Below are 26,104 nucleotides of genomic sequence, written 5' to 3' on the forward strand. Positions count from 1 at the left end.
ATCTTCTGTTTTCTAGGGGAAGGCGTGGGTGTTTTTTCAGAATCAGGCTGTTTTCAGAGCTATCTTTTAGCTACCATAACTTGAATTCCGTGGATACAATTTCAATGATTTTCTGATTTTCTGAAAGCTTAGAAAGAGACCTTTCAAATGGTGTCATCAAAGTTTATATTTGAGAGATAAAAGTATTTGCCAATTTGGCCATAACATGAATAAAATAAAATAGCCCATGGTCCAAGGCGGAATATTACAAATTAGGGCCCCAACAAAATTTTGGATCAAAACACATCATTTGAAAGGTCTCTTTAATTCTAAGCTTTCAGAAATCATAACATTTTTGACATTGGATCAACGGTATTAAAGTTAATGGCTGTTGAAAAATCAGGTTTGTTTTTAGAGCTATCTTTTAGAGGCCATAACTTGTGTTAGGAACGTCCTATTTAAAAAACTCAAAGACGCATTCTGTAGCTTTGAGAAAGCACTATTGTATAAAGTGTCTTAAAACCGCTAATTGCTCGCAGTGCCAAAGCTCACTAATTTGTGTGTCCTATGCTGTAGATGTAGGAACACGGAACCATCGTCGGTTGTGTGCAATGTATTATAGTCGTACCCCCGGGTTTGAAGTGTCCATGGACTACTGGACCGTGTCATGCAGCTGCTGGAGGTGTCCTTCACCAAAGATGGCAGTAGATACTTCCTCAAGGCAGCTGAAGGTGAGGGTTGCATAAGCACAGCTGTGTATGTGTGTTAGGGACTTGTGAAGGAACTACTGTATATGCATTCAGTCCAGTTTGTTGGGAATTAGTGGCCGTGAGGTTTTTGAAGTGTATGTGTTGAATCCACTGGAAGATTATTTTGTCATAAAATTTATTCCTACAACTACACTTGCTCACTGCCCACACTTCTGCACTGCTTGTGTTTACCGCTCCCTCCCCTGCACACACACTCCACAGACTCTACCTAGTTCCCGGGCCGTTGTGCAGAGGTGTGTGTACGTGGGAAGGTGATTGGGAAACTGGGCATGCTCTATCCTGGTGTGTCTGTTGTGCAGCTCTAGTGTGTGTGAGACTGGGAGGTGTGTCTGGTGCAGCTGTTCTCACGGCCTCCTCCAACCAGTACCTGCCCTCCGTACTCTCCAGGGAGAACCTATCTCCTCAGGTTAGTGTGTGTTCATCATGACCTCCTTGACAGTATGTATACCATGCCAGGTGTGTGTTTAGGGTCAATACTGCAAGGTCATGTACTATACATAATTATGTCATGTACATATAATTATAGCCTGGATCCCAGGGTAGGCCGGTGAACGAGGCTAGTACATATAATCCTTTTGTTTGTAGTTAGGGTGCTTTAAATTTAGTAACCATTAAAGATCTAACATACTCTTCTTGAGGGGAGGGGTAGTTAAACACATTATTTTAAACAGCCATAACTTTATTATCGTTGATCCAATGTCAAAATTTATATTATTTGCTTAAAGCTTAGAAACAGACTTTCAAATAATGTGCTTCAATCCAAAATTTCTTTGGTGTAATTTTTCGGCCTTGGACCATCAGCTATTATCCTTGGTTGTGTCCAAATTAGTTTTGTAGCTCAAAATAATATGAACTTTGATGGCGACGTTTGAAAGGTATATCTTATATACCATTCGATTCCTTGTTAAAAAACGCTTCTATCTATATATGCTGTAGAGCTGGTAAGCTCCACATTTTGTGATCTTGTGTGTGTGCATTGGGTGCATGATGTGAGATCAATTTCAACATGGTATGGAGTGTTGTTAACATGGAGGGTGACATTGTATGAGTGTAATAACGTGCGACCCCCCCCCCACACACCTTTAGGCCTACTATGCTGCTCACTTTAACTGACTCTTACGATTATTCTAGTATTCATAATGTAAGTACGTACATATTGTATACCAGTACATGTGTTGTGTGTGGTGTCCCTATAGTTGAGTGTGAGTGTGAGAGGCCATATATATAAGGAGGACATACGTGTGTCGAGGCTGGAGGTGGCCCGTGTGCTGAGGGGAGAGAAATGAGTACAAAGAGAAGTACCTCTCACTATTGGAGCAGATTAGGTAAAGGGTCATCTTGTAGTGTTTGTAAAGCGGTCATCATAACTTTAATAACTGCTAATACATACTAACACTGTGTATCCAGAGGAGGTTCGACAGGTGCAGTGCAGCTCAAGCAATTAGTCTCTGATTACACGCTTGCATGAGCGGATAATTAGTGTTCATGCAATCAAAGGCTAATACATACTAACACTGTGTATTTGTACTAACAATGTTAGTTGATTAATAATAATGTTTCTCTGTTGCACAGGATGAGTGCTGACTCGGCTCTGTTTAAGTCCAAGAGCAAGAAATCAAAGTGGCTCGACTAGTGAGTTGTGTCACGTCAGTTAGTGTGTAGAGTTGTAGTGAAGCTTTTCTTATTCTAGTCACTCTATATAGAGATTATTATAGAATACAGTCAGGTTAATTAATGGACTCCATAGCGGACCTATGCCACCTCTAGAGTACAGCTCTACTGTTTCACTGTATATCTTGAAGTAAGATTATAATCTAGTGCAATAAGATACTATTAATGTTATGATTCTACTAAAACTCGTTCTCAAAAGTTTCAGCCTATAGTGTAGTTTTATTTTATTGCTCCAGTTACTTGCTGCTTAGCCAGATCATATATACTATTGTATAACACTCCTCTGGTTTCTATAGATCTTTATTATTTATGTCAACAGCCGAGGGTAGCACTTCAGTGCTCTAGTTCTAATTGTAGATTGACTGATCGATTTGTCTTCTGTACTATTGTTTGATTTTTCCACCCCTCATCTTTTCCGGCCCCCAGTTATGCGGTCATTTTTCAGCCCGGCCAAGTGTTGAGGAGACAAGAAGAGGCACTGAGAATGGAGGTAGAGGTACAGAGTACATTAGCTGGAAAATGCATTTGTGTCATACTCTGTAGAGTCCCTTAAAGTCATTCAAGGTCAGCTATAGTGTGTCCTATTTGAAGGTGTGCAATGTACAATCATGTACGACCCCCCCCCCCACACACACACACCTTTAGGCCTACTATGCTGCTAAGAAAGAGAGGGGCCTCACGTAAACTGGTCCCTCAGTGTGACTATAATTATGACCATTTGACTCTTTAACCCCTCAGTTCCCAAGCCCCACCCCAACTGTCTGACTCGGAAGAGGAGATAGACTTTGGATTCTGGGAGAAGTCGTCCACCCTACCCTCGGACAAGACACCAACCAAGGACCTGAACTTGTTATGAGACTGTTAAATATTATTTTGTCTGTTTTTGTACTATTTTCTGGCAATGTAATTATGTATGTACCACTTCATGTCATCATAATAACTATAATTATATGCGATAAAATTCTGTTGCAACTTAATTTTCTCAACATGATAAATTATCGTTATAAACTCATCTGCACAACAGAGAAATGATAACAAAAATAACTAATTAGCACTTATAGAGAAAAAATCAACAGTTTGAATATAAGTAGAAAATAGTTTTGTCTGTCCTCCGGCTACAATTACCTCTCCACTAGGAAGTACTGAGCATGTGCAGTTGAGTCGTGCAGTAGGCAGGTCTCCCACTTTCACCCACCTCCTGGTGTCAGACTGGTAGAGATGGATCGATGAACTTGGGTTGAATCCGTCCGCTCCACCAATGGCTAATAGTGAACTCCCAATACTGAGAGGAGCTGAGAACACGAGTGGTACTTCCTGTAAGGTCTGCCAGAGAGTGGGTGTGTCCAGGTTTGAAAGGGCCTTTGCAATGAGTTCATTAAGGTCGACGTGGTGCACTGTCTTGGTTTCCCTCCCAGTGTGATCGAACCCACCCATTAGGTAGAGGATGTTTCCTATGAGAGTCGATTTCAGTGATGATCGTGGGTTAGGTAGTGACTGAGCAATGTACCATCTTCTTGATGCCACGTCCAACACCTCCACAGAGGAGGTATATCCTTTATCATCATACCCACCAGCTACAATGATGTGGTTGTTAAAGGAGACAGCTGTTGAGGAATTACGAGCAATGTTCATTGGTGGGTACGGGTGAGTCCATTCCCCTGACTCAAACACTGCAAGCTGATTGGTGCGTGTGTTATTTCTTGGATCACTTCCTCCAACCAGCACTAATCGATTAGCGAGTGATGTCATAGCGAACCACTCGGCAGTGTACTCTGGTAGTTTGGTCCATTGATCTTGCTCAAGCTTCATCACTGTACACGCGTCACGATAATTGACTGCATAGCCTCCACCAACATACACCGTGTCACCGATAACAACACTCTGTACCGTGGTACCCATCTTGATTGGCATGTCTTTTCCTCTTCTCCATTTCAGAGTGAGTGGAGGTCTCGACTCTCTGGGAGGGGGACCCTGAATAATGAATGAGTGTAATTAGGATAGTGTCTACTAACAAGCGAGTGTTACTTGTAGCAATAATTGCATGCACACTAAATCACTTTCTCTAATTAGCTTAAGAGGCCACGCCCACCAGTCTAATAGAATGTACAGTACGATTATAAGAGATCAAAGCTTCTACTATAGCTCTGCAATAATATAATGGTGCATTTTGTCTCACCTGTCTCTGCTGTTGAATGATGGCGTCTCTCCTGACCAGCTCAGCATCTTTGTGCTCAATCTGTTCACTGTGAGCCTGTATAGGGGAACGTTGGTGGAAATCTTAGAATTAAAACACACACGTGAAATCATTAGTGGAAATTCTACAACAGAACGAGACAATTTCCGCTAAAGTACATAATTATAGGCACACTCAAACGGATGTGTCTTAACATGATTTATACAATAGCATCAATTGTTGAGGTATACGACTATTGTTGGAATCTCATCGACACACTTAGCTACATGTACGCAAACAAATATCATTATTGTAGTATAATACTAGCGTATAAGAGTGTGTGCATTTGGTGACTACTATAATACCTGTAAGAGAGCGGCCCTCTCAACTAGAGCACCCTCTCTCTGGGAAATGAGATCAGCGATCCTTGACTCTTGTTCACTGAGTTGTCTGTCCTTGTCAGCAATCATACCATCTTTGGTGGCAGCATTAGCACGGACAGTATTCAATATCTGTATGAAAAAAGCTTATCAACATGCTAGCTTGTTGAACAAAATAAACTGGTTCTGCTGACCTGTTGCTGTCTAGCAAGCTGAGTATCTTTGTCCGCTACTTCCTCATCTTTTTGAACAAGTTGCTCATCTTTTTGTGCCAGTAGTGCAACGCTCTGTTCAAGTTGATCGTCTTTCTCAGTAAGTTGCTCATCTTTCCTCTCCAGTATCCTGTCCTTCTGGACCACCTCTCTCTGAGAACAGAGTACAGCATGCAGTGTCAGACCCTTGCACCCACTAGCGCACTGGACTGGACTCACCTGTAGAGCCTCTATCCTCTTCTCCTTTGCCCTGAGGGTCCTGACAGTCTTCACTCGTGCAATGTCCAGCTGGAGCAGTCCTCCGTCCATCTCCCTCTCCACCTCCTCTAGAGACGAGAGGAGCTCAGCGGTGGTCGGTCTTCTCTCTGGGGTGTTGGCCAGACACTCCCTCACCAGACCAAACAGGGGGTGCTCACGTCCACGCACCAGACTCCTCTCAAGGAGAGCCGTGTAGGGACCTCGACGCTCAAACTCTGAGCGAGCCAGGAGGTGGTCTGGGTTGTTGGGGTCGCTGTACGTGGGGGCAAGGAGATCTCCTGGAAACACCTAGTCCAATGACAGGAGTGAAAGAACATGTGAATACTGACTGTCATGATTGTTTTTATGTATGTCTGGAGAAAATGAGTGCACGTATATTCACAATCATACACATACAAAATGCATTTGCTGAAGGTCAACAATATTAAAGGGGGATCTCCCCAACACATACAACCACACTACTTATAAGGTAATTCACTGCATGAATGGTCACCAGGAATCTAACCTATGAATATCATTAACTACACACATACTTGTGTGAGTGCAAACAGTTGTAGCACTCCGAAAGAGAAGACGTCCAGACTGGGTCCGTACACACTGTGACCTCTGTCAGAGAGGGCCTCGGGCGGCATGTACACCAGTGTCCCAGGAAACCTCGTCAGAGTCCTGGCCAGTCGACCAGGCTCCAGATTCACGATACGAGAGTTACCAAAGTCTGTGATCTTGGCTCTCAGAGATGCCGTCAGCAGGACGTTCCTGGCAGTGAGGTCACGATGGACCACGGACTCACGATGCAGGTGGAGCAGCCCTCGAGCCACACAGACCAGAATGTACTGGGTGACAGAGAGGGGGATGTTGGGGGTGGACTCCAGGAGATCGTCCAGACTTGAGTCCAGCCTCTCCATGATCAGGAGGGGCAGTCGAGAGCCAGTCACGAAACACAGCCCAATGAACTGGGTGATGTTGGGGTGACGGATGCGAGCCATGAGTCGACACTCTCGGCGGTAGTTCCCAGCTAGATTGGCCACTCCACCACGCTCGTCCGTCTCCAGGAGAACCTCGTGGATCTTCTTGGCTGCATACACCTCACCATTGATCATCACCTGTGCATGGAGGCAGTCACACTTGAATAGCTAGCAGATACACTAGAGACAGTGCACAGAAACAGAGCATGCAGTGACTGACCTCTTGAACAGAGCCATAGGAGCCAGTTCCTAGAACTCTCTCCTCTCCAAAGTGCTCCACATTCTCCAGCACAAACTCCCTCAAGTCAGCATCATCTCGCAAAGAAAACATTGCTAGTAAAGTTAAGTTAAGTTGACTCAGCTAGCTAGCTTGATAGCTAAATGATACGCCCCTTTTCTTATTCAATCACATGCAAATAACAGCTGAATCAGCAAACCACGTGGTCACCCAGCACCCATGGAACATGGAGCAAGTGGCTAACTATTGTCTCAGTGTTAGGTGGAGGCTTTGTCCAGTACTATAATTTGTAGACCACAGTGACATAGCCAGGACCATGGAGAGAGACCATTGCTGAGGAGGTGGGAATGGCAAGTTCCTGGCCAATCAGATGATCCTACATGTACATGACGAAGCTGCTCGTAAAGATGCAAGTCTGATGACAAACTCAGGATGATGAGTGAGTGATAGTGTTGTTATTTAATAGCCTGATAGGATATACCTACTGCCAACATTTTCATGTTCACTGTACCCAAGTATTGTATTTGGATGGTCCGGAAAAACTGTTGTAAACTAGTAAATAGTATGTAGAGGAGGAGCCTACGCACGCGAGGGACTGGCAAACTGCCTATCAGTCACTCGTCTCAGCTGCAACGAGCATTGCAGCCTATCAGATTGCTCAACGTCATATTAGCTCTGTAATTGTAACCACACTTACACTTCAGGGGATTCAGTACATTCCATAGTAGCTAAATCTCATAGCAAAATATAACCACATTATCTATAATGATATTCATGTTTGGTAGTGTCATAATTATGATCCATATATTCCGCTGAAACGAGTGACTGATAAGCAGTTGGCCAGTCGCTCACACTACGCGCCAGTCTACCTTTTTAATACCCTCGAAATATACCCGCTATATACGGTAGCTTCTTTATAGTGCATAGTGTGCTTAAATCAATATGAAATTCATGCCCAAATTGTGGAAAATAAGCGTAGACAATATTTCAATAACACGCATAGTTTAGTACATGTATGTGTACGTGTATTGAGTTTGCAATTCCTCAGGGCCATGTTCAAGCTGAACCCCAATGCAAAGACGTCAAGTTCAAGCTGAATGCCCAAGAGTTCAAACCTCCGAGAGCAAGCTTCTCTCCAGTGGTCACTGCCTCCTCCACACCTCTCCGGTAAATGCAATCATATTATAATTGTGAAATAGCTTTTCCCGAATTTCGAATGTCAAAATGTGCATACCCCCAGGCCATAATAATCTGTCTTTGAGCTCGTGCATGCATGAACAATCTGCCATGATGATCTTAGTATTATCATTGTACATGTACGGGATTGATCCCCATCCAGAACTACGAAACTAGCTGGCAAAAAGGACATCTAATTATTATTGCATACTGAGAATGCATTTTCAGTTGGTTGTATAATTGTTGCTTAGCAGTGGACTTTATAAATGCTCTGTAGTACCCAAAAGGACAACTCCCCTAGAAGTGTCCTACTGGAATCAATATTAGGAGTTTTCACACTTTTTGTGTTTGGCCAGAGCCATTTGTTTATGCACAAGTCATATTTCTGCCTGACAGGGCCTTTGGGCCGTAGCCTTGGGCCTTGTCTGAAACCATGTTGGAGCCAAAGCTCCGTTCTGCAAATTGTGATTATGCTTATTTATAATATGCGTTTGTTAATTGTTAGTTCTAATTTGTGGTTTACGAATTTGTGGTTTACGTGCCTGTGTCCATGAAGAACTATTTGAACACGTCATAAAATGCAATTCATAGGACAGGAATGTTGCCACCAAACCAGTGCTCTGTTTTAGTACTCCTATAAAGGCTAGAGTATTGGTTATTGTACCTGTAGAAACTGGATTATTAGCGCTTACTCGATTATAAGCCCATGCTTAACTGCAAGTTTTTGATTAAGGTCATCTGTATTTCTTCCATTTCTCTCTATAATTTCATGTCATAATTATTATTGAATTCATGATTTTACTATTTACCCTCATTTCTCTGCACACCCGCCCCCTCACTCACCCCTGCCACAGAGACAAGGCGACTATAGAGTCCTCAGCCTCTGCCCTACAAGAGCAAAATAATTCCGTTTCTGCGTGTGTCACCAAACTGGAGGTAAAAGTTTACGTAAGGACTTTGAGAAGGAGCAGAAAAATGAGAAGTACCTCTCGCTATTAGAGCATACTAGGTAAAGGTCCTGTAATTTACTTACTGTTATTATAACGTGTTATGTTAGGTAAGATCTTAGTGCAGCATACTAGGTAAAGGTCATCGTGTAGTGTTTTGTAAAACAGTCATCATAATCCTTAGTTTTACCGTATAGCGGCTCTTGGGCTATCAGAAATGTTCATGGGTCATGGGTTTTCTAATAATTATTCACGTTTCAATGTTAGGAAACCACACCCATCAATAGCTTTATCCCAGTTTTAATGTTCACGTTAGCTGCTCTGCCCTCGAAAAACCCGAAATTTTGCACCTCACCTGCTACGGTACATGCTAACACTGTATATCACTATACAACCACTTGAATGCAGATAAAGCACAATCACTCTCTTTATTGCCTCCCAAGAAGTTAAGTAGCTAACTGTTCTCTGTTGCACTGGATGAGTGCTGACTCGGCTCTGTTTAAGTCCAAGAGCAAGAAATCAAAGTGGCTCGACTAGTGAGTTGTGTCACGTCAGTTAGTGTGTAGAGTTGTAGTGAAGTTTTTCTTATTCTAGTCACTCTATAGAGATTATTATAGAATACAGTCAGGTTAATTAATGGACTCCATAGCGGACCTATGCCACCTCTAGAGTACAGCTATACTGTTTCACTGTATATCTTGAAGTAAGATTATAATCTAGTGCAATAAGATACTATTAGTGTTATGATTCTACTAAAACTCGTTCTCAAAAGTTTCAGCCTATAGTCTAGTTTTATTTTATTGCTCCCGTTACTTGCTGCTTAGCCATGCAGATCTATTGTATAACACTCCTCTGGTTTCTATAGATCTTTATTATTTATGTCAACAGCCGAGGGTAGCACTTCAGTGCTCTAGTTCTAATTGTAGATTGACTGATCGATTTGTCTTCTGTACTATTGTTTGATTTTTCCACCCCTCATCTTTTCCGGCCCACAGATATGCGGCCATTTTTCAGCCCGGCCAAGTGTTGAGGAGACAAGAAGAGGCACTGAGAATGGAGGTAGAGGTACAGAGTACATTAGCTGGAAAATGCATTTGTGTCATACTTTGTAGAGTCCCTTAAAGTCATTCAAGGTCAGCTATAGTGTGTCCTATTTGAAGGTGTGCAATGTACAATCATGTACGACCCCCCCCCCCCACACACACACACACACACACCTTTAGGCCTACTATGCTGCTAAGAAAGAGAGGGGCCTCACGTAAACTGGCCACTCAGTATGACTATGACCGTGTGACTCTTTAAACCCTCAGTTCCCGAGCCCCACCCCTCACTGTCTGACTCGGAAGGGAAGAAAGACTTTGGATTCTGGGAGAAGGCGTTCACCCTACCCTTGAACAAGACCCCAACCAAGGACCTGAACTTATTATGAGACTGTTAAATATTATTTTGTTGTTTTTGTACTATTTTCTGGCAATGTAATTATATATGTACCACTTCATGTCATCATAATAACTATAGTTATATGTGATAAAATTCTGTTGCAACTTCAACATTATTATAAATGAATATCAATATCATTATAAATTCATCGCACAATTAAAGAGAAACAATTAACAAAATAACTAATTAGCACTTATAGAGAAGAAATCAACAGTTTGAGTATTGGTAAGTACATCTGTCTGTCCTCCGGCTACAATGACCTCTTCACTAGGAAGTTCTGAGCATGTGCAGTAGTATCGTGCAGTAGGCAGGTCTCCCACTTTCACCCACCTACTGGTGTCAGGCTGGTAGAGGTGGATCGATGAACTTGGGTTGAATCTGTCGTCTCGTCCACCAACGGCTAATAGTGACCTCCCAATACTGAGAGGAGCTGAATACACGAGTGGTACTTTCTGTAAGGTCTGCCAGAGAGTGGGTGTGTCCATGTTGGAAAGGGCATTTGCAATGAGTTCATCGAGGTCGGCGTGATGCACTGTCTTGGTTGGACTACTCACAGTGTGATCCCACCCTCCCATTAGGTAGAGGGTGTTTCCTATGAGAGTTGATTTCAGATCTGATCGTGGGTTAGGTAGTGACTGAGCAATGTGCCATCTTCTTGATGCCACGTCCAACACCTCCACAGAGGAGATACGTACTTTTTCATTATACCCACCAGCTACAATGATGTGGTTGTTGAAGGAGACAGCTGTTGAGGAATGACGAGCAATGTTCATTGGTGGGTACGGGTGAGTCCATTCCCCTGATTCAAACACTGCTAGTTGATTGGTGAGTTTGTTGTTTCTTAGATCAAATCCTCCCACCAGCACTAGTCGATTAGCGAGTGATGTCATAGCGAACCACATGGCAGTGTACTCTGGTAGTTTGGTCCATTGATCTTGCTCGAGCTTCATCACTGTACACCTGTCACGGTCATTGCCTGCACTACCTCCACCAACATACACCGTGTCACCGATAACAACATTCTGTACCGAGCAGCCCATCTTGATTGGCATGTCTTTTCCTCTTCTCCATTTCAGAGTGAGTGGAGGTCTCAACTCTCTGGGAGGGGGACCCTGAATAATGAATGAGTGTAATTAGGATAGTGTCTACTAGCAAGCGAGTTTTACTTGTAGCAATAATTGCATGCACACTAAATCACTTTCTGTAATTAGCTTAAGAGGCCACGCCCACTAGTCTAATAGAATGTACAGTACGATTATAAGAGATCAAAGCTTCTACTATAGCTCTGCAATAATATAATGGTGCATTTTGTCTCACCTGTCTCTGCTGTTGAATGATGGCGTCTCTCCTGACCAGCTCAGCATCTTTGTGCTTAATCTGTTCCCTGTGAGCCTGTACAGGGGAACGTTGGTGGAAATCAAACACAGACGTGAATAACATTAGAGAAAATTCTACAACAAAACGAGACAATCTTCACTAAAGGAAGTACATAATTATAGGCACACTCAAACAGATGTGTAGTTACGGCTTAACACATGAGACAGCATCCATGCATGTTAAGGTACAATACTATTGTTGCTGTGGGAATCTCATTATCACACTACATGTACGCACCTTCTTGACTGGTTAAGTGTCCTTTGACTCCTTCTTTGTTGCCTCCACTGGGTCCGAGCTTGTTGTCAGGTCAGCATCTAAAATCGATACCAACATTAATAGACGGATATGATTTTTTCGTTAGGGTTACAGTTAGCTGAAACGTAAAACACATAATGTACTTATAACACCTTCTATTTTGAACTCGGATTTTCCATTTTACTTTTTCCTTGCATAATTACCCTATATTTGTTATCACTCGAATTTTTTTATAAATATCACCTTGAAGTGATACACACATTTATAATTATGGTATCGCTTGTCATGAACATTTTGGTCAGTAGCTCAACCTGTTACCTAAAATCCATAATTTTTATAATTTAAATGATGTAACTATATAGTGTGAATTTTGTGAAAATTTGAAAATGTAGCTAGTTTCTGGGTAGTGAAAAAATTAATCAACAATTGTATAGACAACAATTTATGCTTCCAAATAACGCTTAATTATGCAATGGCACTTTCTTCATTCAGAATAGCGGATGCGTGGAAGACACCTATATACCTGCATGGGAGTATATATGGATGTGAGATAGAGAACAGTTAGAGTAGAGTAATCACACATGACATTATAATTCGAAGCTCACACATAATTATTAGTGCACTGTCTGTGTTAACCCAAACAATTTCAGGGGTAATAATTTGAATTCCTTGAAATTTCAAGCCAAATACTAACTGTAATGTTTCAAAGATCATTGCTATACTAAAATACTTGGCTTGAAATTTCAAGGCAAACTGTAGATGTTCAATAATTATTGCAGTACTCATAATTCTCAAGCTAAGTGATAATATAATTATAACTGTTATAATACACACATTTTTCAATGATCAAAGCTATAATTATAGTTCTCAAAGTGCTTGGCTTGAAATTTCAAGGTTTTTAACCAATATAGCAATTATAATACTGTAAAGCAGTCAAGTAATTATGTATTTTGTTGGAATTATTGTAACTATAATTATACAATTATTTATCAAAAAGTAATCTTAACATCCATTAATTAACAGTTTTCTCAATTGAGGACAGTTGCTTCAATAGAGCTTGTGTTTCGTTGTTTTCCAGTGCAAGGGCACTCCGTCCATTCTTGACAGCAGATGAAGATACTTTCCCTGGATGAGTGTATGCACGTGAGATGTTGCACAGTAATCCAGGCATTACATGTACATGCACATGAGTCTTTTGAACATCAAGTTAACTTCCTAACCATGCAAACCATACACATGTCTTGAAATTTCAAGCCTGATACATCATAACTATAAACGCAAATTCCCAAAGTGCTTGAAATGTCAATGACTATTGTACGTATAATTATCCTGTCTGCAAAGAACTAGCTGTGCTGTTGTGGCTTGAAATTTCAAGGATGTACCTTGCCTCGAACCCAGGCCGCAGGGAGGCCTGGTTTAGGCAAGGATGTACCGTATATGCTTTATCAGGAGCCGCGGCTACTAAATGTTTCGAAGGAGGCTACAATTAGAGAGAGGCCACTGTTCAAGAGTGGCCTTTATTAGCTCCAGCTAATTCAACTTGTTATCAAAAGTTATTTTCACCTGCATAAAACTTAAACTCTGCCATGAGAAAGACTTTGTGAAGCACTAACAAGCAGTTACCTGTACCTAGTAGCTACGTAAATCTAGCTAGCTGGTAGTCTAGTATTGTTTTAGCTGCCACATGCAGAAATGCTAGAGTCAAAGTTCACTGAGGCTACTATTTGAGAGCGGCTACTAAAATTAGTTTCATTTTGCTAGCAAGGGAGGCTACTATTTGAGTGCGGGCCTTTATACAAGAGCGGCCTCTGATCGAGCATAATGCTGTAATTATTGTACAGAGATTCATTACATGATCTTTACCATACTAAGGATGACCTTTTTTGCAAATTCTCTTTAAAGGATCTTTACCATACTAACATAATGCAGGATGACCTTTTTGCAAATTATCCTTAAAGGATCTTTACCAGATGTTAACAATACTTACGATTCCCACTCAAAGGATCGAAGACCCATTGCCCAGGTGATGTTAGTAGTTTAATGAGTTCCTGATACAGCATTGGTTTTGGTCTTGCCCTGCCTTGAGGTGTATTGATAGGCTCATCCATAGCTACTGTTAAAAGGTTGCCCACAAACTCTGTTTTCTTAGCAAAGAAAGGGTACTCATTGCAAGAAGACCATTGCCCAATCACCATTGGTGTTATAGTGTTTTGAAGATCACACCCTGTGTACGTATCTGTATATGTAAACAAAATGTAGTGGCTTTTTGTGTTAAAATGTAGTATAGGTGTACTCATACAATATAAATTTATTGTAAGTACATACTATAATTATATCACCTTTGCTTGCAGCGCTGGTGTCTTGCATGTATGCTGTTTGTGCTTTGCAATCTTGCTGCTGCAACTCCAGGTCTTGTGGTGGGGAAATTACAACTACTGCAAAGGACGATAGGCCCAGGGCAATGTTGGTAGATCTCACTAGGCGTACAATTGTCGTTACTTCTGTGCACGACCAGTCCTGTATGAGATTTACACAGGTGAACGTGGTACATCATTGTATAATCATGTATGTATACGTACGTAACCTACATTGTGTAGATGCTTGCATACCATTGATTCTGTAAAGCTATAATACGTACATACCCCAACGAATGTTGCCTTTTATATGTTATTCTAATGATGTGCTGTAATATAAAATTAGCAAACTAATTACTTACCTCTGGTGTGTCGAGGATGGTGAGGTGCAGACCACTGCACTGCAGACTCCCAAAGCCATCCAGTATCTCTCTCGTACTGACCGTGATCACGTTCGCATTTATAATAACCGCGAAACTGTTGTCATAACTGACATGTAGGCCGTCTGTGACGCTAGTTGGTTGTTCTATGGATTTGTTTAGTATAGCTTGCTTTGCTTGGGTACAGAAGGAGCAAAACGTTTGGGGAACATTGCTCTTTTTGAAACAGAGGGAAGTAAACTGTGCCAAGTTTTCGTCAGATGTGTGCGTAGGGTAAAGCTGCAGTGCTTCCTCCCAAGAGCCGATGTCGAGTTGCGTCATGAAGGCCAATTTAATCTCTTTCATTTTTTTTATGACTTTGCACTTTTGGCTTAGGTCTTTAAGCGACAACTCTCCACATTGAACTTCCTGTAAAAGGTTTCGTCTTTCTTCCTCTTCCAACCCTCGAAGCGGCTTAAAATTAACTCCTTTGCAACTAATTTTTGAGATTTTAGCTACTTGTCTCTGCCCTCGTGACAGCTTTTGGTTTTTGAGGTCGCACAATTCATATTGAGCAAAAATCTCTAAAACACAATCATACTCAACGTCGGGTAACGAAGCCAGGAAGAAGACCATTGAGTATTCGAGCTGTTGCACCTGTATACAAACGTTATGAACTAGTTAACCCGAGATACGTACGTACATACATTATGCAAATGCCTTATTATGTATGACAAAGGTATGACAATGTACCGTATTTACTTGATTAAATAAACGCAGGGTAAAAGAAACTATTTACGATGGCAGCGCAGATATCAACACAGAGGGAAAACAATACTCCTATTATGACTTAATGTTATTTTAAGCTAAGAAATAGATTTAAGCTGAGACAGCAGTCAAGAAGAGCACAATAACTGCTGCTGCGCAAGAGTTTGGAGTAGACATGACAATAAACCCCCTTTTCGAATAAACGCCCTCTCTGCTAGGAGATAACGCCCGGGCGTTTAACCAAGTAAATACAGTACGTGTGTAAGCACGAGTTTGTCACTCACCTGCAGGCTGAGTAGACTAGCACATGCCTTTCGCCACTCTGTCTTGCTACTCCTCCCAGCGTACCTGCTTCTGCATATCATTACCTACATAACGAAAATAGTTTCCTTTTACTAACTACTAGTTTAGGTGTTGCTATGTATCCGTACATCATAAATGCGCGCTTACCTGATCTTGTGTTGTCATTTTGTGAGTAAGATCGGTTGCCCTGTTGTGTTTCGAAGCTATCATTAAGGCCACGTCGTCATCGACACCTGTATAAACTGCTACTAGCCTTGTCTGAAGGCTTTCTCTTGGGTTTTCGACAGCCAGCTCCTGAAGTGCAATTCTGCTATGATTGCCCCCAATCGTTTCATACTTGTACAGTGCTGGATGTTTTTTATCGAATTCTTGACCGTCATCGAGGCATGGTATACCAATAATGGGTGACACCGTACAAATTTGGTTCGCCATTATTTCGTCTTTCAGAGTGTTGATAAAAACTCTATCTGGGGGTCTCAAACATCTGCTCATTCTAGGCTCCATTAGACAGGAAATGGGAATCTCATAGCACCCTATAACATTGACCGATTGCAATTTGCATAAACTTAATTACTTATTGAGCTCACCAGTATAGTACTGTATGATGTCATTGTCACTGTCTTCATCAATTTTTTTCTTCTTTGATGGTCCAAGACCTGTGCTTGGTGAAGTATGCTTACCAAGCTGCACTAGTGGCTCATCCTGGTACTTGCCTATAACGATACATGGAAAAAAAGCTCTCAGTTTAGTGTAGTTAATTTATAGTTATTTACGTAAGCTGTCAAAACTCCGAAAATTATAAAACCTGCATGCATGCATGCACTAGGTGATTCATGAAAACCATGTCACGCGCTTACCAGTGTTGCTGTCAATTCTTGGAAGAACTAGCCGAGTCCATTCTTCATGGAACTGCGTGGCGCTCTTTGCATTCTTAAACTGTCTTGAAAATGGTGATTTCTCCCATGTAAAGTCTACCAGTGACTTCTCTCTTGCTGCTTCTTGATCCAGTAACTTGATCTGCATACATTAGTCTAATACTTGCATGTGCCATGCATGCAGTGTATCTGTATCTACCGATATACATTTATATAGAAAAAGCTTACCCTGATCTTGTCGTTGCTAGCTTTAACTGCAAACACAGGACCATTAGTTTCCTGTGTCGCATTCTTCACGATATGAATGTAGCTGTCTTTGACATCAAAATACCACTCCTAATTGTTTGCTGGCATTTTCAACTCAATAATAATGAAAGATTACTTTTAGTGAATAATAATGTTGTACAGTATCATTTATCAACAGAAAACTCGTACTCTTGTACTGTACGTTTTATCATATCCTTCTTTTATCAGCAATAGACACATGTAACAGTACATAATGTCATGTATCAATATCTTGATACATGACAACATGTAGTATGGTGTTTGTTTAACATCCGAGCATAATTGTTGTGTCTGTTAAACATTATGGTACTTACATACATATATATTATTTTATGCAGACTCTTATACCAACTTGAGGAAATGAGGTGCCAGCAACGTAAGTTATTATTTGCTGAAAATGTTTGTCCACTCAATAATAACCCTTGGGTGTACACATTCATACATAGTGCGAGTATTTTTTAAACTACTACATTACATGCAGTAGCAAATAATTATTTAACTTAATTGACCACCTTTATTGCTCACATACTTTGCCTAATACATTACAGGGAGCCCTTACTTATCACCCTCTAGTAGAATCTGTAAACCTGTCGGTCAATTAGCTAAGCTAGTGTATACACATGTGCACCGGATTTGCTATTGTGACAACTTAATCGACCACCTTTATTGCATGCTCACATACTTTGCCTAATACATCACCTTCTAAGAGAATCTGTAAAGCTGTTGGTCAATTTTTTATTCTTAGCTAAGCTAGTGTATACACATATGCACCTTACAGAGGATTTCTGGTTGGTTGGCAGAAGTTAAAAGTTGAAGTGCACTCAACCATGTGTTACTTTCTACTAAAGCAATTAGTGGTCATGGCTGACTGCACTTCAACTTTTAATTCTGCCAACCAACCTGAAATCCTCTGTAGCAAATCTGGTGCACATGTGTATACATTAGCTTAGCTAATTGACCCACAGGTTTACAGATTCTACTAGAGGGTGATAAGTAAGGGCTCCCTGTAATGTATTAGGCAAAGTATGTGAGCAATAAAGGTGGTGGATTAAGTTGAATAATTATTTGCTATTCACAATAGCAAATCCGTTGCACATGTGTATACACTAGTCTAGCTAATTGACCAACAGGTTTACAGATTCTACTAGAGGGTGATAAGTAAGGGCTTCTTGTAATGTATTAGGCAAAGTACATATGTGAGCAATAAAGGTGGTGGATTAAAGTAATTAATTAAAAAAGTAAGTAAAGATCATGTAATGAATCTCTGTACAATAATTACAGCATTATGCTCGATCAGAGGCCGCTCTTGTATAAAGGCCCGCACTCAAATAGTAGCCTCCCTTGCTAGCAAAATGAAACTAATTTTAGTAGCCGCTCTCAAATAGTAGCCTCAGTGAACTTTGACTCTAGCATTTCTGCATGTGGCAGCTAAAACAATACTAGACTACCAGCTAGCTAGATTTACGTAGCTACTAGGTACAGGTAACTGCTTGTTAGTGCTTCACAAAGTCTTTCTCATGGCAGAGTTTAAGTTTTATGCAGGTGAAAATAACTTTTGATAACAAGTTGAATTAGCTGGAGCTAATAAAGGCCACTCTTGAACAGTGGCCTCTCTCTAATTGTAGCCTCCTTCGAAACATTTAGTAGCCGCGGCTCCTGATAAAGCATATACGGTACATCCTTGCCTAAACCAGGCCTCCCTGCGGCCTGGGTTCGAGGCAAGGTACATCCTTGAAATTTCAAGCCACAACAGCACAGCTAGTTCTTTGCAGACAGGATAATTATACGTACAATAGTCATTGACATTTCAAGCACTTTGGGAATTTGCGTTTATAGTTATGATGTATCAGGCTTGAAATTTCAAGACATGTGTATGGTTTGCATGGTTAGGAAGTTAACTTGATGTTCAAAAGACTCATGTGCATGTACATGTAATGCCTGGATTACTGTGCAACATCTCACGTGCATACACTCATCCAGGGAAAGTATCTTCATCTGCTGTCAAGAATGGACGGAGTGCCCTTGCACTGGAAAACAACGAAACACAAGCTCTATTGAAGCAACTGTCCTCAATTGAGAAAACTGTTAATTAATGGATGTTAAGATTACTTTTTGATAAATAATTGTATAATTATAGTTACAATAATTCCAACAAAATACATAATTACTTGACTGCTTTACAGTATTATAATTGCTATATTGGTTAAAAACCTTGAAATTTCAAGCCAAGCACTTTGAGAACTATAATTATAGCTTTGATCATTGAAAAATGTGTGTATTATAACAGTTATAATTATATTATCACTTAGCTTGAGAATTATGAGTACTGCAATAATTATTGAACATCTACAGTTTGCCTTGAAATTTCAAGCCAAGTATTTTAGTATAGCAATGATCTTTGAAACATTACAGTTAGTATTTGGCTTGAAATTTCAAGGAATTCAAATTATTACCCCTGAAATTGTTTGGGTTAACACAGACAGTGCACTAATAATTATGTGTGAGCTTCGAATTATAATGTCATGTGTGATTACTCTACTCTAACTGTTCTCTATCTCACATCCATATATACTCCCATGCAGGTATATAGGTGTCTTCCACGCATCCGCTATTCTGAATGAAGAAAGTGCCATTGCATAATTAACCCTTTCCCCGCTTTAGCCGACTATAGTCGGCATGGCTACTGATAAATTTCAAAAAATCATTGTGCACACTGTGTTGGAGCTATGCACACACTGCAAGTACCAGCACATGCGCATTGAGCTGCTCTTCCACGTGGTATTTTTAATATTTTGCTTAGAGGTACGGTTCAATCAGAATTGTCGAAAGAAAAGTGACCGTTTTATAATTGCTACAAGATCTTTGTAGTACAACCTCAGGGAGGTTCTAGGGAAGCTAGAGAGTGAGAATATAGATGCTTATGGCCTTGTAGAGTGAGAGGACAGTGACTGAGATCATAGCTAGGTAGGAAGCTTCCTTTCAGAGGTCAAACTAAAAAGAAAGAGCCTGAGAATCCTGAGGAAGACACACTTGAGGTGGACCATCTTCCTGAACCTGGTAAGTCACTATAGAGTAGCATTTGTATAGTCTTGATAGCTTCACTATAGGTTTGTTTAGGCTAGTAAGTACAACAGTGGACATCATGAGCCACCATTGAACTTGTAAACCTGTGTGTAGGTGAAGAAAATATTTCCCGGGAAAAGGGTGTCTGCCGATAGAACCTCAAATACAAGTTTCTGCAGATCATGATTGAGTCCTGAGTGAGCCATGTCACCATGAGAACATTCTGAACACTTATATCATGTGTTCAGTCACTTCGTAACATCATACAATATTGTTTGTGTACATAATTGTGAATTTTTGTTAACAATTGTTATTTGTGGGGTGGTGGTTGGTTGCTAGGCAACGATGATGATTCCATGAATGCGACAGGTCTGGTTCTACCTGTGGAACTTGTTATAAGTGTTTTTAATATACGGTTCATGAGTTATAAATTTTTTAAACAAAATATACAAATATTCACTTTTAATTAAAGCAGGGAAAGGGTTAAGCGTTATTTGGAAGCATAAATTGTTGTCTATACAATTGTTGATTAATTTTTTCACTACCCAGAAACTAGCTACATTTTCAAATTTTCACAAAATTCACACTATATAGTTACATCATTTAAATTATAAAAATTATGGATTTTAGGTAACAGGTTGAGCTACTGACCAAAATGTTCATGACAAGCGATACCATAATTATAAATGTGTGTATCACTTCAAGGTGATATTTATAAAAAAATTCGAGTGATAACAAATATAGGGTAATTATGCAAGGAAAAAGTAAAATGGAAAATCCGAGTTCAAAATAGAAGGTGTTCTGTGCAACTTTAGGTGCCAACCAAAACGTTTCGGTGGACACTTTACTTCCTTTACCGAGTAACTGTTTGGCAGCAGTGACAATAGCTGGAACAATCTCAGTGGTAAGACTCTCCATTTGTTTTGCCTGGGACACCTTCACTTTAGCAGTGGCTTCTGCAACACTTGGGTCATACCTGGGACGCTTACTGGCAGCCATTTCAGAATCAATATGTATCTATAGTGTATCTATACATGCACAGACTAGTGGATCATCACTCTACATACTGTACAGTCAAGGTCGACGGTAGTGGTGCAGAGAGGGTGCACTGCAGAAAGTTTATTACACTTTGTGTGCATGGCAGCTATAGAAATCACTATAGAGATCACTGTAGCAGCTCCTCCATAACATGTGGCAGGCATATATATAGAGACTTACTTATAGACCTATTAGGACATTGTAAATCCAAGCCAATCCCTCTGCAAGTCTACTCTGTTTAGCAAGCCAAGTTAATTTTCATCAAGTTCTTGATATATAGGGCCCACCATGGATTCTGAATCAGACAGTGAAAGTCAAACTGTTGACTATTTCATTGATATCTTTGAAAAAAATAACAGATTTGGTGTGTACAAGGAGAACTCATCGTTCAAGGCATTGAGTAACTTCAAGATTGACTTTTCGTATGGAGTTCAGAATGAGGATGGACCGTTGTCTAGATATATATGCACAGTCACCTTCAGTGATGGAACTACTCTCGGGTACGTTGTTACTGATAATAGATGTCACCATCCACATTTATATATATAGAGCATATTCATCATTACACTATAATAATTATTATAGAGAAGGATATTTTCCCAATGATTGGACCAAAGGTGGCAGACGATCTCTCATTGACTCACTAAGATTTTCTGTGCACAATCCTTCAATCACCACTCATGCATCAAACACACAGGTAAAGATATATATTTAGGTGTCTTGATGTACAATGTAAGTATAACTATAATATTACACACATGCATGCAAATCCCGATATTAAAATATAAGCATGCATGATAATTTTTGCGATTTTGCGATAACATTATGAGATTGCGTTATGTATACATCACGATCCTTACCACAAAGGTTATAAGATTGTAACGTCTTGCTGATGATTTGGCAGGATTTTTTAGAGGGATTTTATCTATATATATATGGTAGCTATTGATTAAGCTATCAATCTATATAATTAATATTAGCTCATAATTATATATACAGCTCGAGGCTTACCTCATGAAAAAGCTGGAGGATTTCTATTGCCTCAAGTCGGAGTCTGAAGATCCACACCATTACACGAAGCAAGTGGCAACGATTGTAGGTCTGCAACCACATTCTGAACTTTGGGTGTTCAACGGTCAAGTGCACATGAATGCCGATAGGGATCTAGTAGATCCAAAAACTAGTCCATTCATTTGGCTCGGGGACTACGTTTCAGACAGTGTACTACATAAACATAGTCTTCCTACCTCAAAAGAGGCATCGACTGTCCCGGCATCTCTTGATCCATCATAATTCCATTCATTGTTGGAAGCTTTGGAGAATGTGTACCAACATAACATTCCAGCAGCCACTCTCATGATCGGAGCAAAAGTCCTTGCAGTCCACTATTCTCTCCTGCAGGATATTGGAATTCAAGTGCCAGCTGCTATTGCTGTTGGGAACGTCTCGCTAGGCAAAACACGGAGTGCTGAAGCAGCTTTATCCCTGGTTGGAATGGATACTGTCAGCAAGGTGAAATCTATCACAGATGTTAAAGCTATCAAGTTTGGCAGTCTCACATCATTGGGCATGATTATTGATGACCCGTCTCAACCATCTGAAGTATCGGAGAAGCTGCTCTTTCATTTTGATAGAGGTACCAGAGCCACTACTACTTCTTTTGATGCCCCGAAAACTACGTTTCTCACATCAATGAATACTACCTGCCTGCAAGCTTTATCAAGCATGGATCCAAGGTATTATGATTTTCCCAGTTTTCATATATATATATAGATAAAGGACATTTAAGTGCCTCAAACATTTCGGCTATAATAATACGAGGTCTTAATTATAATTATATAGATACATCACTAGGGCTGTTCTCATTCCTTTTGAGGAAAGTGGACATATTGAAGCAGCAAGACGTGTTGATGCTGACAGAAAGTTGAAACGAATCATGGCAAAGGAAGCTGGGAAAGCTGTAGGTGTTGTAATATCTATGGGGAAATTCTTCAAATCACCAGAGGCAGACAACTTTTTCAAACACATTGTTACCCGTGTTGAGCATCTAATGCCAGATAACACCTGTCATCGCCTTCTCGTTTCTTACTCTTGGTTGCTTGGAGCAACTTTCAAGGTGAAAATGCGTATATAATTATATAAGCTTATAATTCATGTATATATAGACCCCCACAATACACAGTGTATAGTTGGTTTGCTATAATTATAATAATACATGCAGATACTGTCTGTTGCAAACGTCCTGAAACCTGAGGCTGAAGAAATGATATGGAAGTACTTCGAAAACACAATGGTTCCAATCATTACCAAGTATCAGCTGGAACCTATGGAGGCCCAAGTATAGACTTAACAAAAGAAGACATCCAGTGTGTTCTGTGTTCATCAGTTGCACAGCAGCCTTCCAGCACTGTGAGTTAACAACAACTATATATAACATGCAAGAGTATACTGTAAACAGTTTTATACTAATTATTATATATGCAATTTATATGTATATGCATTGCATGCATGCAGGTGTTGACTTTCGTACGGAATATAAGCTCTCATCAGTTTGCAATCAACGTTGGGCAGTTGAGGAAGCACAATGAATCTATGGGAAAGTCCCTGTCATCCTCATTTAAGAGTGCTCTTACGAATTTGTTCAGGGGCAGTATCAAACCAAGTGTTCCACAGCTATTCCTCAAACCTGGAGTGAACCTTCCCTACGTGCAGACGGGAATAAAAGGAAGAAAATCACCCAACAACGTGTACGTGCGGAGTTTTGTGATACAAAAATCGTCTCTCAGCAACGACACAGTAGCAAAACTAGAGAAAGGTAAATTAATTATTGGGTTATGTAGGAAAATGCTATAACTCTTTATTCAATTAATGAGGCAATATCCCCCCGCCCCTAAAAGCCGTATGTTCAAAAATAATTAATTCATGGCAGTCATCATTTATATATATAATAATTATAGCCTCCTCTGAACTGAAACAAACTCCTGCATCCTCCTCTCAACAAATTCCTGCATCCTCCTCTCAACAAACTCCTGCACGTGAGGCTCACCAGAGCAGGAATGTGAGGCAAACAGCTGCAGTTACATTGAAGAAAAAATTGTATTCTCCTGCCAAGTTGTGTAGGTCTCCCAAGAAGAAGCGATGCACGACACCACACCTCTCACTTTCTTTGAATGGATCACCTTCAAGTTCTGAGGCAGAATTATACACACCTCTCAACAGATCACACCAATTACATCGGACAATGATGAAGTTGAGTTTACTACACGGTCCGACGTTATTGAGCATTCCTCACTATACTTACTCCTCAAAAGAAGAGAAAAGAGAGACCTCTGCCAACACCAAGAGGAGTTTTTACTATAGCACTCCAATTAACAAACATTCTGTGGCTGCTCTCAAGCAATCATTTTCTCCAATCTGCCACAAGATTAAACCGAGAAAGCTACAAAAACATTTTGAGGGCAGTCGTCATGATGCAGATAAAAAGACCTCCATTTCATCCATTACTCAAAGGGCACATCAGGATCCCCCAATGCTTGAATTGCAGCAAAAAGTCTCCCCTGGTAAGTAAGATAGGTTGGCCGGGACCAGCTATAATTATACATGCATGCATGCATCTATATAAATTATGGGTTTTCACGATTGTGCAAAATAACAGCAATAATTTTTCAATGGAGGTTCCATTTTGTGGACGTTTTGTAGAATGTGTTTCGCGCTATATACGGTATAGACTCTCGGCTCTTTGAATTACGGTCACCTCTCTATATAATTATACCTTTTGTTTCGCTAGGCACGAATTAATTGGCATGCATGCAGGCTGTTAAAGCAGCCACCTTGCTATTTCGGCCAAACTGCATGCGACACTGTCCCTATAATTATTATAATAGTACCTGTACATACATGCATACTATGTACATTATAGGGTGACAGGACTATAATAATTATAGTATATATATGTCAATGTTGAGCTCGAATGCATTATTGCGTTTATTGCGTTTTTTAGAGAGGTGAATTTTGTAGAGAGATGCATTTTGTAGAGAGGTGCATTTTTCATAGAGCGTTTTTTCAGCCAACTCCACCCATCATGTGGTTTGGTCAAGACAGCAGCATCTAAAAAATGGCTTTTGCAAACGTACCTCTGCTTTCAAGCGTGAAAGTAAAAATCATGCAGCACACATGCATGCATACACTGTCATGCACACAGTAATTTGTTTTCTCAACAGCAACATTTTATTCATGCACACGTCACCATGCCCATTAATATTTTGTGCTACTGTATATATACAGAAGACGAGAAACACTGCCAGCAATGTGGAGGGAAATTTACGAAGAAGGGAAAACGCATGTGGGTCGGGTGTGAGGCTGACTCATGCTGGCGATGGTATCACTACACCTGTGTAGGTTTGAAGGAGCTGCCTTTTGAGAGCCAAGTTTAGATATGTCCAAGCTGTCATCCACCAGCTGGAAAGTTATCCGTGATTAACTGAATAATGCCAAACTTTCGAATAATGCCAAAACTATCTGTACGGTATACTATTATTATCTATTTACCCAGTTATGGTCATAATTACATGCATAATATGTTTGATTTGTGCATAGATTGAGTATATAGTTAACAGGGATTGGAAACGGGATCACGTGCGACAATGACTCCAACGTTGCTTCTTGCATTTGATGCATGATTTGAGATGGCTTAAGGGTGTGGTCTGTTTAGGTAAGGCCAGTTGTTAGAACATTTTCATTACACACAAACTGGAGCTAGGTACGTACACACTAATGACTATACCAGCCCAAAACAAACACTCAGCCTAGGAGAAAGGTGCCTCAAGCTGCCTGACTGCTCTCCCTGTGTCAGAATTCGGTTTCAACGTACCTACCCTGCCGGCCCGACTCTCGCACTTCTCAGTTAACACTGAGTTCTCTATCAAACCGACTGCTCTCCCCGTGTCAGAATTCGGTTTCAACGTACCTACCCGGCCGGCCCGACTCTCGCACTTCTCATTTAACACTGAGTTCTCTATCAAACCGTCGTCAAACCATAGATGGTCAACACGCCCCAAGGGAAGTTTCCCATTGTTATATACTTCACAACGAGATCAGAAACGTAACGTCCTATCAGAACCACACCTACAGCCAATCTCCGGAGAACACCTCCTGGGACCACATGCAAACGTCACATAAGGAGTCCTCCAAAACATCGCTGCGGATGGGCTATTGAGCA

The 26,104-nt window shown here is 40.6% G+C and overlaps 5 protein-coding genes and 3 long non-coding RNA genes across 21 annotated transcripts in view; 5 read left to right on the plus strand and 3 right to left on the minus strand.

Moving 5' to 3' along the window:
- The window catches only part of LOC135352081 (serine/threonine-protein kinase OSR1-like), a 99,539-nt gene extending 92,393 nt beyond the window's left edge, over nucleotides 1-7,146 (minus strand). The window contains exons 1-7 of one of the 5 annotated variants that reach the window (XM_064551230.1): nucleotides 6,629-7,146; nucleotides 5,977-6,546; nucleotides 5,405-5,731; nucleotides 5,168-5,338; nucleotides 4,959-5,105; nucleotides 4,597-4,671; nucleotides 3,370-4,391 (exon numbers count right to left, since the gene is read on the minus strand). In XM_064551230.1, the coding sequence (XP_064407300.1) occupies nucleotides 3,465-4,391; nucleotides 4,597-4,671; nucleotides 4,959-5,105; nucleotides 5,168-5,338; nucleotides 5,405-5,731; nucleotides 5,977-6,546; nucleotides 6,629-6,739 (2,328 nt within the window). In that variant the 5' untranslated portion in view covers nucleotides 6,740-7,146 and the 3' untranslated portion in view covers nucleotides 3,370-3,464. Of the gene's footprint in view, nucleotides 1-3,369; nucleotides 4,392-4,596; nucleotides 4,672-4,958; nucleotides 5,106-5,167; nucleotides 5,339-5,404; nucleotides 5,732-5,976; nucleotides 6,547-6,628 lie in introns of those variants that run through there. The other 4 variants (XM_064551229.1, XM_064551231.1, XM_064551232.1 and 1 more) reach the window with 4 other exon arrangements.
- The window catches only part of LOC135352059 (uncharacterized), a gene marked incomplete in the record, with an annotated part of 851,949 nt that overhangs the window by 242,870 nt on the left and 582,975 nt on the right, over nucleotides 1-26,104 (plus strand).
- LOC135352167 (uncharacterized) lies at nucleotides 37-3,408 on the plus strand. Of its 3 annotated transcripts, none has more exons than XR_010399630.1 (5): nucleotides 39-710; nucleotides 951-1,155; nucleotides 1,836-2,381; nucleotides 2,847-2,916; nucleotides 3,159-3,408. It is a non-coding gene; the product is annotated as an uncharacterized LOC135352167 (long non-coding RNA). The 3 variants fall into 3 exon arrangements; XR_010399631.1 differs by having other exon boundaries at nucleotides 41-710; nucleotides 1,946-2,381; XR_010399629.1 differs by having other exon boundaries at nucleotides 37-710; nucleotides 951-2,381.
- Nucleotides 6,950-10,310, plus strand: LOC135352183 (uncharacterized). Of its 3 annotated transcripts, none has more exons than XR_010399656.1 (5): nucleotides 6,950-7,085; nucleotides 7,695-7,813; nucleotides 8,677-9,305; nucleotides 9,765-9,834; nucleotides 10,080-10,310. It is a non-coding gene; the product is annotated as an uncharacterized LOC135352183 (long non-coding RNA). The 3 variants fall into 3 exon arrangements; XR_010399657.1 differs by having other exon boundaries at nucleotides 8,677-8,831; nucleotides 9,178-9,305; nucleotides 9,765-10,310; XR_010399655.1 differs by having other exon boundaries at nucleotides 9,765-10,310.
- On the minus strand, nucleotides 10,326-11,480 carry LOC135352125 (actin-binding protein IPP-like). Its single transcript, XM_064551302.1, has one exon. The coding sequence runs from the start codon at nucleotides 11,259-11,261 to the stop codon at nucleotides 10,392-10,394; it is 870 nt and encodes a 289-aa protein (XP_064407372.1). The 5' UTR covers nucleotides 11,262-11,480; the 3' UTR covers nucleotides 10,326-10,391.
- On the minus strand, nucleotides 12,826-17,239 carry LOC135352107 (uncharacterized). The gene is made up of 9 exons (XM_064551276.1): nucleotides 16,729-17,239; nucleotides 16,483-16,642; nucleotides 16,213-16,338; nucleotides 15,773-16,158; nucleotides 15,607-15,690; nucleotides 14,558-15,211; nucleotides 14,181-14,358; nucleotides 13,829-14,077; nucleotides 12,826-12,966 (listed from the first exon to the last, which is right to left on the minus strand). The coding sequence occupies exons 4-9, from the start codon at nucleotides 16,127-16,129 to the stop codon at nucleotides 12,854-12,856; spliced, it is 1,635 nt and encodes a 544-aa protein (XP_064407346.1). The 5' UTR covers nucleotides 16,130-16,158; nucleotides 16,213-16,338; nucleotides 16,483-16,642; nucleotides 16,729-17,239; the 3' UTR covers nucleotides 12,826-12,853.
- Nucleotides 12,966-19,014, plus strand: LOC135352153 (uncharacterized). Of its 6 annotated transcripts, none has more exons than XR_010399608.1 (5): nucleotides 12,966-12,980; nucleotides 13,771-13,864; nucleotides 14,193-14,377; nucleotides 17,124-17,161; nucleotides 18,766-19,014. It is a non-coding gene; the product is annotated as an uncharacterized LOC135352153 (long non-coding RNA). The 6 variants fall into 6 exon arrangements; XR_010399604.1 differs by having other exon boundaries at nucleotides 12,969-12,984; XR_010399607.1 differs by lacking the exon at nucleotides 12,966-12,980 and adding an exon at nucleotides 12,999-13,017.
- LOC135352127 (uncharacterized) lies at nucleotides 21,291-23,245 on the plus strand. Its single transcript, XM_064551305.1, has 5 exons — nucleotides 21,291-21,386; nucleotides 21,472-21,583; nucleotides 21,886-22,622; nucleotides 22,729-23,002; nucleotides 23,108-23,245. Exons 3-5 carry the CDS (start codon nucleotides 22,243-22,245, stop codon nucleotides 23,228-23,230), a joined length of 777 nt encoding a protein of 258 aa, XP_064407375.1. The 5' UTR covers nucleotides 21,291-21,386; nucleotides 21,472-21,583; nucleotides 21,886-22,242; the 3' UTR covers nucleotides 23,231-23,245.

The sequence above is a fragment of the Halichondria panicea genome, chromosome 1 (assembly GCF_963675165.1).
Source record: "Halichondria panicea chromosome 1, odHalPani1.1, whole genome shotgun sequence".
Lineage (NCBI taxonomy): Eukaryota > Metazoa > Porifera > Demospongiae > Suberitida > Halichondriidae > Halichondria > Halichondria panicea.